Here is a 14,807-nt window from a genome sequence, read left to right as displayed (position 1 = left end):
GAGCCACTCGCAAAGCTGCCTGCATCCAAAATCCCCGATGGATGGGGGGGGGTTCTTCCCTGCCTGGAGGGGGGGGTCTCTGATTCCCGTTTCTGCTGGTTCCTCGACAGTTTTCAGCCAAACCCCGATCCTGCAGGCGCTGCAGCACGTCCAGGCCAGCTGCGACGAAGCCCACAAGATGAAGTGAGTCGGTTCTTCCCTGCCCAGCGCCCGCTGGCCTCGGGACCGTGCAGTGGGTGCCCCCAGAGTGCCTGACACCCCCCGCCCCCCCCCCACACACACACACACTCCCTGTGCTTCCTTCCAGGTTCAGCGACCTCTTCTCCCTGGCAGAGGAGTATGAAGATTCCTCTACCAAACCCCCCAAGAGCCGCCGAAAAACCACCCTCTCCAGCCCCCGCAGCCGCAAGAACGCAGCCCAGCCGGCCAACAACGAGGAGGAGTCGGCTTCCAGCAGCGCCTCGGTAAGCGTCCCCGGTGTGTCCCCCCGGCACCCCTCGGCCACATCGGCACCTCGAGAAGGCGCGGGCAGGAGCTGGGTTCACCCCCGCCGGCGGTGACCCCCCATTTCCCCCCCTCTCCTGGCACAGGAGGAAGAAGACACCAAACCCAAACCCACCAAACGGAAAAGGAAGGGTTCCTCCGCCGTGGGCTCGGACAGTGACTGAGGGCTCTGGCCTCTCCCCCCCTCCGGCCGCTCTCGGGTCCCCGTGGTGCCCGGTTCCCCAGCCGCGCTCGGACAAAAGCCATTGCCAGGACGGGGAGGAGAGCACGCGTCCCCTCCGGGAGCCCCCCCCGGGGCCAGGCCCACCCCGGGTCCCGCTGTGGGATTTGTGCCTCCGCACCCCCCTCCCTCCCCACTTGATTTTTTTTTTTTTAATTGTTTTTTTAGCTCCTTTTTCTTTTTTACCAGCAATCGGGGAGGGATGGGAGCGTGCACCCCCACACCCCCCCAGGACCTGGCTCCAGCCCCTGTCCCCTCGAGGGGCAGCGTGGGCAGGGGTCCGCGAGGGGGGGGACACGGCACCACGGGGAGGGGAGTTGGGGGGGGGGAGAACTATCACACGTCCCCTATTTTCATATTAGAAATGTAAATAAACAGTGCGAACTGGCTTGCTGCTCCAGGATGCTTTGGGGAGGGGTGAACTCGTGTCCCTGCCCGTGGGGACGAGGGGACGCTGACACCCCCACCCCGCACCCCACACACACACACCCCCCCCCCCGCAGCCTCCGCTCCCCTCCCAGGGTCGCGTCTTCCTGGGGAGCTGCTGCGGGGTGGGGGGGCTGGGGGGGACATGGGGGGCGTGGGGGGAACAACACCGCGCCAGCACCCGCCGGGCAACGGCTTCGGTTCGGCGGACGCTGCCCGCGCCGGAGCCCGTCGTCCGCGTGAGAAGGTGATGACGCTCGCCCGTGTCACCCCCAGAGCTATTAGCGTTTTTAAAGTGTTTTTAAAAAAAACAACAATAAAAAATTCTGAAATGTTTTGTACAAAACGCCAACTCCTTGTGCCGCGTCTCCCGGAGGGTCCCTGGGGCCGATGTGTCGTCGTGGCTCCCGGGGGACCGCGGTGGTGCCAGCTCCCCCCAAACTGGGGGGGGGAATCTGGGCTGGGGAGGGGACGATGGGGACAGGACGGGGGGTCTGGGGGGGAAAAAGGGCTGGGAGTGGGGGAGAGGTTTGGGGGGGGATAGGGATGAAATTGGGGGGCCACAGCAGGGACAAGGGGGGCTGGGAGAGGGGCCTGGGGTGGGCACAGGATGGGGATGGACGGGGGGGGGGGCTGGGGGTGTGTGGCCGTGTCCCACCCCGTGGCCGTGTCCCTCCCCGTGTCCCCGTCCCCATCCCCACCCGTGGCCGTGTCCCACCCCATGCCCGTGCCCCCAGCCGTGTCCCCATCCCCTCCCCGTGTCCCCGTCCCCTCCCCGTGTCCCCATCCCCACCCGTGGCCGTGTCCCCACCCGTGCCCCCAGCCGTGTCCCCGTCCCCTCCCCGTCCCCTCCCCGTGGGCGTGTCCCACCCCGTGTCCCCGTGTCCCCATCCCCACCCGTGGCCGCGTCCCACCCCATGCCCGTGCCCCCAGCCGTGTCCCCGTCCCCTCCCCGTGTCCCCATCCCCACCCGTGGCCGCGTCCCACCCCGTGGCCGTGTTCCACCCCGTGTCCCCGTCCCCACCCGTGGCCGCGTCCCTCCCCGTGGCCGTGTCCCCACCCGTGTCCCCGTCCCCGTCCCCACCCGTGGCCGCGTCCCCCCCCATGCCCGTGCCCCCAGCCGTGTCCCCGTCCCCACCCGTGGCCGTGTCCCCACCCGTGCCCCCAGCCGTGTCCCCGTCCCCTCCCCGTCCCCTCCCCGTGGGCGTGTCCCGGCCATGGCGCTCTGGCTGCTCCTGGCCGCTCTGGCCGCCCTGGCCTTGGGGCAGCGGCTGCTCGGGCCGCACCTCTGGGCCGACCTGGGCTTCGCGGCTCGGGCCGCGCGGTGCCGGCGGCGGGCGGGGAGGGGCGGGCCGGGCAGTTTGGCCGCCCGGTTCCTGCGGAGGGCGCGGGAGGGGCCGGCCCGGCCCTTCCTACGGGCGGCGGGGGGAGCGGAGCCCTACGGGCGGGCGGCGCGGCGGGTGGCGCGGGTGGCCAACGCGCTGCGGGGGCGGCCCCTGGGCGGCGGGGACGGGGGGGAGCTGGGTCCCGGCGTGACCGTGGGGCTGTTGGTGGGCAACGAGCCGCGTTTCGTGTGGGGATGGCTGGGGCTGGCGGCGCTGGGGGCCCGACCCGCCTTCCTGGGCACGGCGCTGCGTCCCGCCGCGCTCCGGCACTGCCTGAGGTCCTGCGGGGCTCGGGGGCTGCTGGTGGCCGACGGTGAGCGACGGGGGGGGGGTACCGGGGATTGGGGGGGACCGGGGGATTGGGGGGGACCGGGGAATGGGGGGGACCGGGGGAATGGGGGGGGACCGGGGATTGGGGGGGACCGGGGGAATGGGGGGTACTGGGGGATGGGGGGACCGGGGGAATGGGGGGGACCGGGGGATTGGGGGGGCATCGGGGGATTGGGGGGTACCGGGGATTGGGGGGTACCGGGGGAATGGGGGGGACCGGGGGATTGGGGGGACCGGGGGATGGGGGCACCGGGGATTGGGGGGACCGGGGGATGGGGGGGGACCGGGGATGGAGGGACCGGGGGATGGGGGGGCACCGGGGATTGGGGGGGACCGGGGGAATGGGGGGGACCGGGGATTGGGGGGACCGGGGGATGGGAGCACCGGGGGATTGGGGGGGCATCGGGGGATTGGGGGTACCGGGGATTGGGGGGTACCGGGGGATTGGGGGGGACCGGGGATTGGGGGGGACCGGGGGAATGGGGGGTACTGGGGGATGGGGGGACCGGGGGAATGGGGGGGACCGGGGGATTGGGGGGGCATCGGGGGATTGGGGGGTACCGGGGATTGGGGGGTACCGGGGGAATGGGGGGACCGGGGATTGGGGGGAATGGGGGCACCGGGGGGGGATTGGGGGCACCAGGGATTGGGGGGTACCGGGGGATGGGGGGTACTGGGGGACTGGGAGACCAGGGGATGGGGGAGCACCGGGGGACGGGATGTTACCGCGGCCACCAGGCCCGGGGGGTACCGGGGCTCAAGGGCCGGGCGGTACCGGGGATGGCAAAGGCTCCGTGGGGGGGGTGGGATGGTCCCTGGGGATTGGGGTGTCAGTGCCGGGGGCAGCAGGGTGGTGCCCAGCGCTGGGGTACAGGGGTGGGTGCAGGGGGTCTCCAGTGCTGCCAGCCGGGCTCGGCTCTGGGCCTGGGGGATCTGGACAGCTCGGGGGTCCAGAATGGCTGAGGGACCCCCACACACACACCCAGGGTCCCTCCGGTCGTGCTGTGTCCCCCAAACTGGCCCCATCCACGTGTCCCGCACGGATCCTGCCTGGTCCTCTCAGGCAGGGCTGAGCCACTCACCCCCCCCCCTCCCCAGGCCAGGGCTTGGGGTGGAAACGGGGCAGCCCAGGCTGGGGGGGGTCCCCAAGGGCTGGGGGTGTCCCCATCCCCTCCCCATCCCGAGCCAGGCTGCGGGGGGGGGGAGACCGTGGGCCGTGCCCAGGACCTGCCCAACGCCAGGCTGTTCCCCCCTCCAGACCTGTTTGGGTCAGTGGAGCCCATCCTGCCCAGCCTGCAGGAGGACGGCATCGTGGTGTGGGTGCTGGGCTCGGGGCCGTACCCCCCTGGCGTTGTGGCCCTGCAGGAGCTGCTGGATGCGGCCTCCGAGGAGCTGGAGCCTGAGGACGTCTGGCAGCCCGAGGACATGAACGACACCTGCCTCTACATCTTCACCTCCGGCACCACGGGTGGGTGCCCGGGGCCAGCGGGACGGGGTGCCCTGGGCGAGCAGCGGGGCCGGGGGGGCGAGCCATGACGCCATCTTCCCTTTCCAGGTCTCCCCAAAGCCGCCCGCGTTTCCCACCTCAAGTCCATCATGTGCCTGGGCTTCTACGAGCTGGTGGGAGCCTCCAGCCGGGACGTGGTGTACCTGGCGCTGCCCCTCTACCACATGGCCGGGTCCCTCCTGGGCATCGTCGGCTGCATCGGCATCGGTGAGCGGGGCCTGGGACCCCGCGGAGAGCCCAGGGACATTTCGGGGAGGGGGGGGCTGATCCTTCCCCCCCCAATCCTGGCTTTCCGCAGGAGCCACTTGTGTGCTGAAGGAGAAGTTCTCAGCCAGCCAGTTTTGGGACGACTGTCGCGCTGAGGGCGTCACCGTCTTCCAGTACATCGGGGAGCTCTGCCGCTACCTGGTCAACCAGCCCCCGGTCAGGGCAGGGCTGGAATGGGATTGGGGGGGGGGAATACAAGTGGCACCCCCAAATCTGACCCTGCTGCCCCGCAGCGCCCCGGGGAGCGGGAGCACGGGCTGCGGCTGGCGGTGGGCAGCGGGCTGCGCCCCGACGTCTGGCGGAGCTTCCTGCAGCGTTTCGGGACCATCCGCATCGTGGAGACCTACGGGATGACCGAGGGCAACGTCACCCTCTTCAACTACACGGGGACGCCGGGGGCCGTGGGGCGCAGCAGCTTCATCTACAAGGTGGGGGGGGGAGAGGAGGAGGAGGGGGGAGGGGGGCTGTGCCCCCCCAACCCGGTGCCTGTCCCCGCCGGGGTGCTGACCCCCACCCTGCGCCTCTCCCCAGCTCTTCTCGCCCTTTGAGATCGTGCGCTACGACGTGACGGCAGGAGCCCCGGTGCGGGACGCGGCCGGACGCTGCATCCGCGTGGGGACGGGTGAGTAGTGCCGATGGCGGGGTGGGGGGGTTTGGGGTGTCCCTTCCCCCCACCCCCGTCATGTGTCCCTGTCCCCACAGGTGAGCCGGGGCTGCTGATCGCCCCGGTGACCCCCCGGACCCCCTTCCTGGGCTACGCTGGCAGCCGGGAGCTGTCGGAGCAGAAGCTGCTGCGGGGGGTCTTCACCGAGGGTGACACCTACTTCAGCACCGGCGACCTGATGGAGCAGGATGCGGCCCAGTTTGTCCGCTTCCGCGACCGCACCGGGGACACTTACAGGTGCCAAAAGAGCCCCCTCCCCCCCCAACGATGGGGGCCCCACACCCCCCTCCATTGCGTGACCGGTGGGGGGGGGGGGGGGGGGCTCAGCCCCATCCTGCTCATCCCCGCCGCCCCCTCCCAGATGGAAAGGCGAGAACGTGGCCACCACAGAGGTGGCCGAAGCCTTGGTGGCCCACGAATCCCTGCAAGAAGCCACCGTATACGGCGTCACCGTGCCAGGTACCGATGCCCCCCAGGCCCCGCTGTGGTCTCATTGCCCCCCCCCAGCCCCGTGGTGCCCCCCCCCAAATCTCTGCCCTCGCCCCACAGGCCACGAGGGTCGTGCCGGGATGGCGGCGCTGGTTCTGCGTCCCGGCTGCCGGCTGGACGGTCCGGCGCTTTACCGGCACGTCGAGCAGCTCCTGCCGCCCTACGCGCGGCCCCGCTTCCTCCGGCTCCAGGTAACGGGTTGGGGGGGGTACACGGGAGATGTGGGGGTGACCGGGGAAGGGGGGGGGGGAGAGGGGGGGAGAGGGGGGGGTGGGTCCCCAACGCACCCCGCTGCCCTCCCAGGAGCGCCTGGCAATGACCGAGACCTTCAAGCAGCAGAAGGTGCGGCTGGCGCAGGAGGGCTTCGACCCCACTCGCGTCCCCGACCCGCTGTTCCTGCTGGACGAGCCCACCCGAACCTACGTGCCCCTCGGCCCCGCGCTCTGGCGGGACGTCCTGGACGGGCGCCGACGCATTTAGTGCCCCCCCCCCCCCGAGCCCGTGGGTGTCCTGGCACTGGGTGCCCCAAAACCCCCCCCCGACCCGGTGTCCGTCCCGCCAGCACCAGGTGCCCCCACGTCCGTCCCTGGGTACCCCCCACATCTGTCCTGGGGGGTCCCACATCTGTCCTGGGGGGGGCCCACATCTGTCCTGGGTACCCCCACATCTGTCCTGGGGGTCCCACATCTGTCCTGGGGGTCCCACATCTGTCCTGGAGGGGCCCACATCTGTCCTGGGTACCCCCACATCTGTCCTGGAGGGGCCCACATCTGTCCTGCCGTCCCTGGACGCCCCCCCAGTCTGTCCGGCAGGTCCCTGTGTCCGTCCCACTGTCCCCAGGTGCTCCCCGGCCCTGTCTGTTCCCCCCCCCCCAATCCCGGGGTCCTGCTCTTTATACAGACAAACATTTTTCTTGGTTTTAGTTGGCGTTTTTTTGTCTTTTTTTTTTTTTGTCTCTTGTTTTTGGTAAATAATAAACTCTTTTGTAGCAAGTCTCGTTGCTGTCACCCCCATCCTGCTGCAAGAAATGGGGGTTTTGGGGGGGGGGTGTGTGTGTGTGTGTGTCACCTCGGGGGGGGGGGGGGTGTGTGTCACCCAAGGCTCAGGGAGGGACCCCCCCCACCCCCCCCATCCCCCCTGGGGTTCCGTGGGTCCCACTTTGGGTGGGGGGGGGGGTTGGGGGGGGTCCCTACCTCAATTCAGCCCCCCCCCCCCCAATCCCAAACCATCCCCAGCCAGGACACCCACCCCCCCCCCCCCGCCCCGGGTGCAAGTCAGAACCACCCCACCAGGCGCTTTTTATTGCTTTTTTTTTTTAAATTTCTTTCCCCCCTTTCTCCCAACCTCAGCCCGTTGTTCCTGCTCAGGGGCTGCAGCTGCGGCTTCGCGTGGGCGTTAAACCGGATTGTGACCCCAATTGGGGGGGGACCCCCCCAAAACCCCTTAAATTAGTGCAAAAGGCCTGGTGTCCCAGCCCCCCCCCCGCAGAAGGTTTGAGTTTAGGGGTCACTTGTGCCCCCCCCCCCCCCATTACCAGGCTCAGGTCGGGGGGATGATATTGGGGGGGGGGCAGGTTTGGGGGGGCAGGAGGCAGCAGTGGGGCCGATTTGGGTACGGGGGGGGAAGAGGAGGCACTGCAGGGAGCAATTTTGGGGGGCTGGGAGTTGGGAGGGGGGGAAACGGGGACAGGGATGGCTGCCCCCCCCCCTCGCTGGGGTGACACTGGAGATGGTGGGGTACAAACCAGGAATGGGGGGGGGGCACCCCCACACCCCCCCGAGCCAGGGAGAATGGGGAGCTGGGGGGGGGGGAACCCCCAAAAACTGACAGGATCCAGGAATTGGGGGACATCCCCCCCATGCCCCCCTCCCCAAAGCTGCTTTTGTGCCGTTTCTCTGCAAACCAAGGCTGAAATCCTGCAAATTCAGACCAAAATCCTGCAAATTTGGGCCGAACTCCTACAAATTTGGCCTGAAAAACCCGAAATTTGGCCTGAAATCCCCCAAATTTGGCCTGATATCCTCCAAATTTGGGCAAAATCCTGCAAATTAGGGCTGAAAACCTGCAAATCAGGCCCAAAATCCTGCCAATTTGGGCCAAAATCCCATAGATTTGTCCTGAAATCCTGCAGGTTTGCCCTAATATCCTGCAAATTTGGGTCAAAAATCCTGTAAATTGGGACTGAAACCCCCCTCTGTGACCTCAAACCCCCCAAATTTGGCCTAAAATCCTCCAATTTTGCCTTCATATCCTAGAAATTTGGCCTGAAACCCTTCAAACTTGAGCCAAAACCCTGCAAATTTGGGCCAGAACCCTGCAAATTTGGCCTGAACCCCTCCAAATTTGGGCCAAAACCCTGCAAATTTGGGCCAGAACCCTGCAAATTTGGCCTGAAACCCTCCAAATTTGGGCCCAAACCCTGCAAATTTGGGCCAGAACCCTACAAATTTGGCCTGAACCCCTCCAAATTTAGGCCCAAACCCTGCACATTTGGGCCCAAACCCTACAAATTTGAGCCGAAATCCCCCAAATTGACCCTAAACTCCTTCAAACGGCATCCGAGCTGTCTCCAATCGACGCTGAACCACCCCCCCACCCAAAAGCGGCACCGAAACTCTCACAAATTTTGCCTTTTTTAGGAAAAAAAAAAAAAAAAAAAAGGAAGAAATGAAATCCTGCCGCTTCAGCCCGAGATCCCTGGCGGGGCGGGGGGGGGGGTGTTAAGGATATTTTTGGGGGGGCAGAGGAAGGAGGCGGCAGACCGCAGGTTGGTATAATGTATATTGTATATATGCCAATGCAATAATAAAAACAGTGCAAATACAGTTACAGTTTATAATACTCGCCCCGGCCCCCCCGCCCCGGCCCCGCTCCCCGCCCCGTGCTCAGCGCGTTGTTCGTTGGGTTCCCCCCCACCCCCCCCACCCCAACCCCCCCCCCCCCACCCATGGGACACCCCCTCCTGCCTCCGGGGCCGCTGGTGCCGCGGGGGGGCCGGGGTTGAGTGAAAGGCACAGATTCGGGAGGTGGCCGCCGCCACCAGTGCATCGCCGGGGCCGGGGGGACAAGGGGGGGCACCGCTCCCCGTGTGTGTCCCCGTTCCCCCCCCTCCCCATCCCGCACCCCCTCCCTCAGCCGAGCCGCCGGGAACCCCCTGTTTTATCTTTATTGTTTTTCTTTTGTTTTTGGGTGGTTTTTTTGTTTTTTGGGGGTTTTTTTTTTTTTTTTTTTTTGCACGTTTTCTGTCATACACACGAGGTCACACTACGAGAAGGACGTGACGACTTCCACAACACCCATGGCTAGGCGGGTTCGCTTTCCGGTATTTTTCTACACAATTTACAATTATTATTATTATTATTTTTTCTTTTTTTTTTTTTAATATTTTTTTTTTATCCTTTTTTTTTTTTTTAATGTGTCAAGAAATAGCTTATATACACGAATGAGTCCTTGTTATAACATTTCGGCAGCGATATCGTAAGCTAATGAAGGGACGGGGAGGGGGTTAGAGGAGGGATGGGTTATGCCTTTGGAGGAACCAAAAAATAAAAATAATATAAAAAAAAACCACCCAAAACCCTCCCCCCCCCCCCCCCCAAAAATAAATCCCAGTAAAAGCATTTTCACAAGCGGATCTACCCCTAGCTGTAAAAGAAACGCGAAGGAAAAGCGGGAAAGAAATCCTTATTTTTTTTTTTGTATCCAGGAAAAAAAAAAAAAGAAAAAAAGGAAAAAAAAAAAAAGGATTTTCTACCGTACATCGCATCCCTGGGGGCTGGGGGGGGCTCAAGCCAAAAAATTAACAATAATAATAATAATAATAATAATAAAACTGTTAAACCTGCGGTCGCAGCCGGAGCCTCGGGGGGGGGCCGGACCCCAGGGAGCGAGTGGGGGCTCCGTTTCCCCCAGGTTTGGGGACAATATATTTTTTTTGGGGGGGGGAGGGGAACTGCCCGCAGACCCCGGGGCCGAGGCGTAAAAAAAGGGGGTGTCCCCATCTTCCCCCCCCCCCTTCCATCCCCGGGGGGGGGTGTGGATTATTTCACGTATAGCACCATGACGTCGGCATCTCCGTCATCCCCTCCGGCTGCGGCCCCCCCTCGGTGCGGGGGGGGTTCGCGGGGTGAACTATTGCACTTGGGTTTTGGGTTTGTTTGGGGTTTTTTTTTTTTTGGGGGGGGGGGGTGAGGGGGGTGTTTGTAGGTGGGGTTTTTTTTTTTTCATGGGTTTTGCTTTGTTTTCTTGAAAACTTTTAATAATTTCGTCTCGACCCACGCGCCCAGGTCTGCTCGTACCTCCGGGGGGGGGGGGGGAATGGCACTTGAGCGAGGGAGGGGGAGAGGATAAGCTGATAAAAATATAACACACACACCCCTGCCCCAAAAAAAATAAAGTAAAAAGTCAGGTTTATCCCTAAAGAAACGATTCGTCAAAGCGCTCCTGAGGAAGCAGGGCAGAAAAAGGTTGGAGAAGGATCTCGGCATCCCGGGGGGGGGAGTTTGGGGGGGGGGGAGCCAGCTAAACAAGATTAAAACAAAAAAAAACCCCACAAAAATATATATATATGTATATATATACGTCACTACGCTTCACTAGGTTCCAAAACCGAAAAATTCTTAAAAAAAAATAATAATTTTTGCCTCTGGAGGGACCCAGGCGGGGGGGGGGTCGGGGGGGAGTCGGGGCACCCAGACCCCTCGGGGGTTTAAGTGCTCATTGAATTAGGGGGGATGGTGGCGGGGCCGGGGTCCCCCCCACCCGTCGAGGGGTGGCGTTTGGGGAGAGAAGGCGCCTGGACCCCAGCGATGGGGAGGAAATTGGGGGGGGGGGGGGGGGGGGGTGTCCTGTGCCCCCACCCACCCGTCGAGCGGCTCCCCAGGGGCGAGCTGGCGCTTCAAGATTGCACGAGAAAAATTTCACGTCAGGGGTAAAAAAAAAAAAAAAAATAATAAAACAATTAAAAAAAAAAAAAAAAAAGGGAAATTCATTTAAAAAAAAAAATTTAAAAAACAGAAAACTCTCAGGAAACAACCCCCCCAGCCCCCCCCACCCCACCCCGGGAGCCGCAAACCCCCACGCGGACGCTCGGGTTTGGGCAAGTTTGGGCGCCGGGGTGGGATTTCCGCTGGCTGGGGCTGGTGTCTGCGCAGGAGGAGGAGGAGGAGGAGGAGGGAAGGGGCCGTTAGTGTGAAGGTTAAGTGCAAATCGAGCGTTTCTCAGACGACTTTTGGCGGCTTATTTCTTGCTTTGGGTTCGTTAACCGCCGGCTGGAGCCCCCGGTGCCATCCCCGTCGTCCGCGAGATGCCGGCAGCGGGTGACGACGAAGACGACGAAGACGGAGAACGGCTCCGGAACATGCAAGAGCGCGGAGTGGGGGGAGGGAGGAAGGGGGGAAAAAAGGGGGAAAAAAGGGGGAAAAAAGGGGAAAAGAGGGGTTGGGGGGGGACTCACCGCGCCCGAAGCCACCGGTCGTTCGCAGTCTGCTCTAGAGCCCGCCGAGAAGCGCCGCCGGCACGCGCCCGCCCGGCTGCGGCTCACCGAACGCCATCGTCACCCCTCGCGTTGGGGCGGGGAGGGGGTCGCCAGCACCGTGTCCATCGACCCCCACCCCCCGTCGGCGCCGATAACCCGCGCGCCGGTGCTCCGGTTCCTCACCAAACCGGGCTCCCTTCCTCCGGGGGTGGCGGGGTTGGGGTGGCGGGGGGGAAGAGAGAGAGAGAAAACGGGAGCTAAGGTGTCGGCGTCACCCGACTTCTTCCGCCGAGCCGAGAGAATCGTAGGACCCTACCGGGGACGGCGGTGCGGGCTCCGGCCCGTGGCGGCTCTTTGCCCCCGTTTCCCCACGAGTCGGCATAGGCTGCCCTTTAAAAAATAATAACGGTCACTTAATGTCGAGCGGCCGCCCTTACAAAGTCTCTGGAAAGGAAAAAAAAAAGTTGTAACCATCCATTTAGCAAAGGAAAAGAGGGGGGAAAAAAAACCCAAACCAACAAAAAAAAGGGGGGAAAAAAAAAAAGGAAAAAACCAAACCCCACAACACAATTAAAAAAAAAAAAATCTACGCGTTGTCATTACAAAAAATAGCGTAAACCAAGCTTTAACACGTGTCGAGTGCTGACGTCAAGCAGACGTTGTTCTGACCTCGGGCAAAGGGAGTGACCTCTCACTGCTAGAGAAGACCAAAGTTAAGGTTTGGAAAAAGGACAGGTCGCTGAAGGTTTGAAATGGGGGTTTGTCGTTTTGTTGGGGTTTTTTTTCTCATTTCTGGGTTTCTTTTGTTTGTTTCTTTTTTTTGTTTGTTTGTTTTGTCTTTTTTTTTTTTTCTCTTGTTTTTTTCCCCGTGTACGGTAGGCACCAGTACAGGCACTGCATGCGACGGAAGCGGGGAGGAAGAGGGAGAAAGGGGGGGCGGGCGGGGAGGCGGGGGGGGGGACGACGGTCGACAGGCGTTATTTCTGTCCGCTGATGGACTGCGATATAGAGCGGGGTGGGATCATATCCAAAAGGTATTCCCGCTGCCGGTCCGCCAAACTCGACGCTTTATGGCCTCCGATCCCAGCATTCAGGTAAGCGATGTTAACGCCTGGAGAGGGGAGAGAAAAGCAGGTGGGGGACCCCTCCAAAACACCCCCTGCGCTGGGGACGTCCCCGTTTGGTGACCGTGTGTGCGTGCGTGTCCCCCTGTGTCATCACCCCCCCCCCCCCCCCCCCCCCCCCCCCCCCAAATTCCAGCCTTCCCGCTCTCCGGCGCGGACGGAGGACGTTACCTGGCATGCCGAGGAGACCGCCCGCCACGGAGAGTTGGGGTGCCTGCGCAAAGTTGGAAAGCATGGAACGGGCAGAGGTGGGGATCCCCCGCTGCAAAGTGCTCTGGGGCTGCGGAGCCTGAGGAAGAGGAGAACAAAGGCGGTAGGAAGGCACCGGGATGGCCCGGCAGGGTCTGGAAGCAGCCGCCGACGGAGCCGCAGCCAGAGGAGGGAGAATGGGTGGTGGGGTTTTGCCGGAAAAGGCGTTTCGCGGATCGCTTCGGGTGAGGTAGGGAAATCCGGGGCCGCGCGCTGCGGGCTTCCCCGCCGGACGGCACGGGATCGCCAGGGGACGGATCCGGAGGGAAAGGGCCTGGAAAGGAGACCGGCAGGAGCTACGGGGAAACGGGGTGGGGTGCGGGGGGCTGGGGTTAAAAACAACCCTCCGGTCCCCGGGAGAAAGGGCAGGCAGACCCCGAAGCTGCTCGAAGAGGGAAGGCGGCTCCTTGTCGGGGATCTGCGCCCACCCCGTTCCCGACCGGCAGCGCGCGTCTGGGTTAGGAGCGAGCGGACGCGCGCTCGGAGCTACGGAAGAACGAGCTTCGCTCACCTGCCGGAGCGTGTGGTGTCGCATGATGTTCTCCTGTTTGCTGACGCTGGAGACGGCCGGAGCCGCGGTGGGGGACAAGGCCGCCTGCTGCTGTAGCCTCTGCTCGATCTCCTGAGCGGAAGAAGCAGAAGCATCCTCAGAGACGCGCGCCATCCCATCGGACCTCGCCTCCCCGACGAGACGCAACGGGTCCGAGCCGACCCCCCCGCCTCCAGCGGCGCGAGCAGGGCGTGCCGGGGCTCAGGCCGACGCCGGCTGCGGCGTGTGGCGTTCCCGGAGAGGGGAGGGGGAAGCAGGTCCCTCTCCCCACGCTCCGCAATCGCTGTTTTATTTGAAATCCCGGCTGTTTTCCCAAGGTGTTACAGGAACCGCAGTCTTGCCGCAGCCAACACAAACAGCTTTTCTATCTCCGCACCCGTTTGTTGCAAACAGCCCAAAAACTCTTCTTGCTCCGAAACAGAAACGTCCCATTTGTCAGTGGCCGGGTTCCACCTCATACTTAGGTTTGTTTTTTTTTTTTTTTTACAGTTCACAAACGATGATTCTAGTTTATTTTACCCCAGGGCCTCTAAACAAGTTCTCCGACACCGATTTATCACGGGAATTCAGCAAATTCCCCCCCCTTCCACAGCAAAACGAGCGAGCAGCAAGCGATTAAGCGACTTCCCGCCAAGTTCCAGGAAAGTCAGTGGTAAAACCGAGGAGGGAAGGCAGCTGTCCCCAGCCAGCCCTCGAGCTCCAAATCCAGGGGGGGAAAAAAAAAAAAAAAAACCCAACAAAACAAAACCACACACAAAGGGAGAGGAGCAGCCGCTCCGGAGTACTCCGGACACTCAGCACCAGCGTTTCGCTGTTAGAAGCTCCACGCGCCGAGCTGGGGTATCCCCACGAGCTGGGCATCCCCACGGAAGAAGCCAAATTCCTCAAGCTCACGCACGGAGAACCCCGATCGACCTACCGGAAAAAAAAAAAAAGCCGCGCGGCTGAAAACCGAGAAGATTTTCAGGGAAGGGGAGCAGGGGATCCTGGAGGATCCCGGAGCAAACGTTCCCCTACCGGCGCAGCTCACGGAGGGACCGTGTACTCGCCTGCTCCTGCTGCAAAGCTTTCACGAAGGCGTTCTTCAGTCGGTTGGTGTGCTCTGCCTTCAGCGCCTTCTTCTGATTGGAAGTCATGCACTGCTCGCACAGGATCTTCCCGTTTTTCTCCTGCTTCCAGTGAGGGGTGAAGTCGGTGCGGCACTGGGCGCAGACAAAGGGCTCCACACGCAGGAGGGACGCGCAGCTTTTCCCTTGGGAGTCACCGAAAACGGGAGTTAGGTGGGAAAACGGGACAGTTTCCCAGCGATTTCGCATCGTTTCCTCCACCACCCACCACCCCCCAGGCAAGACAGCGAATAAATGGATTTTCAGGACAACGGTGTGTTAAAGTCCAACCCCGCTCCGGGCAAGAGCTCAGCATCCCGGGAGAAATCCTACCCCAGGGACAGAACAATCCGGCGCTGCCGGGACCAACTCCTACGAGCAGAGCTCACAGCTCCGAGGATTTTGCACCTCAGCTCCCCACCGTTCAATTCAGGACAAGGGAACGGTTCGGGAGATCCCTCTCCAGGTGGGCACTGCCCGACAAGCCCCGGGGTACGGACACCGCTGCTC

General features: G+C 62.9%; 3 protein-coding genes across 7 annotated transcripts in view; 2 read left to right on the top strand and 1 right to left on the bottom strand.

Moving 5' to 3' along the window:
- The window catches only part of INTS3 (integrator complex subunit 3), a 41,267-nt gene extending 39,771 nt beyond the window's left edge, over window positions 1–1,496 (top strand). The window contains exons 28-30 of the mRNA XM_075736892.1: window positions 111–183; window positions 308–464; window positions 591–1,496. Coding sequence (XP_075593007.1) covers window positions 111–183; window positions 308–464; window positions 591–668 — 308 coding nt within the window. The 3' untranslated portion in view covers window positions 669–1,496. The remainder of the gene's footprint in view (window positions 1–110; window positions 184–307; window positions 465–590) is intronic.
- Window positions 1,497–2,353: 857 nt separating this feature from the next.
- On the top strand, window positions 2,354–6,307 carry SLC27A3 (solute carrier family 27 member 3). The gene is made up of 10 exons (XM_075737233.1): window positions 2,354–2,848; window positions 4,124–4,333; window positions 4,421–4,579; window positions 4,671–4,795; window positions 4,873–5,067; window positions 5,171–5,261; window positions 5,342–5,540; window positions 5,665–5,762; window positions 5,853–5,983; window positions 6,096–6,307. Exons 1-10 carry the CDS (start codon window positions 2,368–2,370, stop codon window positions 6,270–6,272), a joined length of 1,866 nt encoding a protein of 621 aa, XP_075593348.1. The 5' UTR covers window positions 2,354–2,367; the 3' UTR covers window positions 6,273–6,307.
- A 5,758-nt stretch (window positions 6,308–12,065) lies between these two features.
- GATAD2B (GATA zinc finger domain containing 2B) overlaps window positions 12,066–14,807 on the bottom strand; it is a 38,778-nt gene continuing 36,036 nt past the window's right edge. For all 5 annotated transcript variants that reach the window (XM_075737054.1, XM_075737052.1, XM_075737056.1 and 2 more), the window contains 4 exons: window positions 14,241–14,443; window positions 13,153–13,263; window positions 12,564–12,681; window positions 12,066–12,379 (listed from right to left, as the gene is read on the bottom strand). In XM_075737054.1, coding sequence (XP_075593169.1) covers window positions 12,246–12,379; window positions 12,564–12,681; window positions 13,153–13,263; window positions 14,241–14,443 — 566 coding nt within the window. In that variant the 3' untranslated portion in view covers window positions 12,066–12,245. The remainder of the gene's footprint in view (window positions 12,380–12,563; window positions 12,682–13,152; window positions 13,264–14,240; window positions 14,444–14,807) is intronic.

The sequence above is a fragment of the Balearica regulorum genome, chromosome 28 (assembly GCF_011004875.1).
Source record: "Balearica regulorum gibbericeps isolate bBalReg1 chromosome 28, bBalReg1.pri, whole genome shotgun sequence".
NCBI classification, from domain to species: Eukaryota; Metazoa; Chordata; class Aves; order Gruiformes; family Gruidae; genus Balearica; species Balearica regulorum.
Note: the sequence above shows the minus strand (reverse complement) of the source record. Positions and strands in the feature narration are given on the sequence as shown.

What these genes read in the sequence shown, in the direction of transcription:
- SLC27A3 (XM_075737233.1), top strand. Translation starts at nt 2,368, where the DNA reads ATGGCGCTCTGGCTGCTCCTGGCCGCTCTGGCCGCCCTGGCCTTGGGG. An exon ending in GGGGCTGCTGGTGGCCGACG is followed by an intron (nt 2,849 to 4,123) that starts GTGAGCGACGGG and finishes TCCCCCCTCCAG; the next exon opens with ACCTGTTTGGGTCAGTGGAG. An exon ending in CGTCGGCTGCATCGGCATCG is followed by an intron (nt 4,580 to 4,670) that starts GTGAGCGGGGCC and finishes GGCTTTCCGCAG; the next exon opens with GAGCCACTTGTGTGCTGAAG.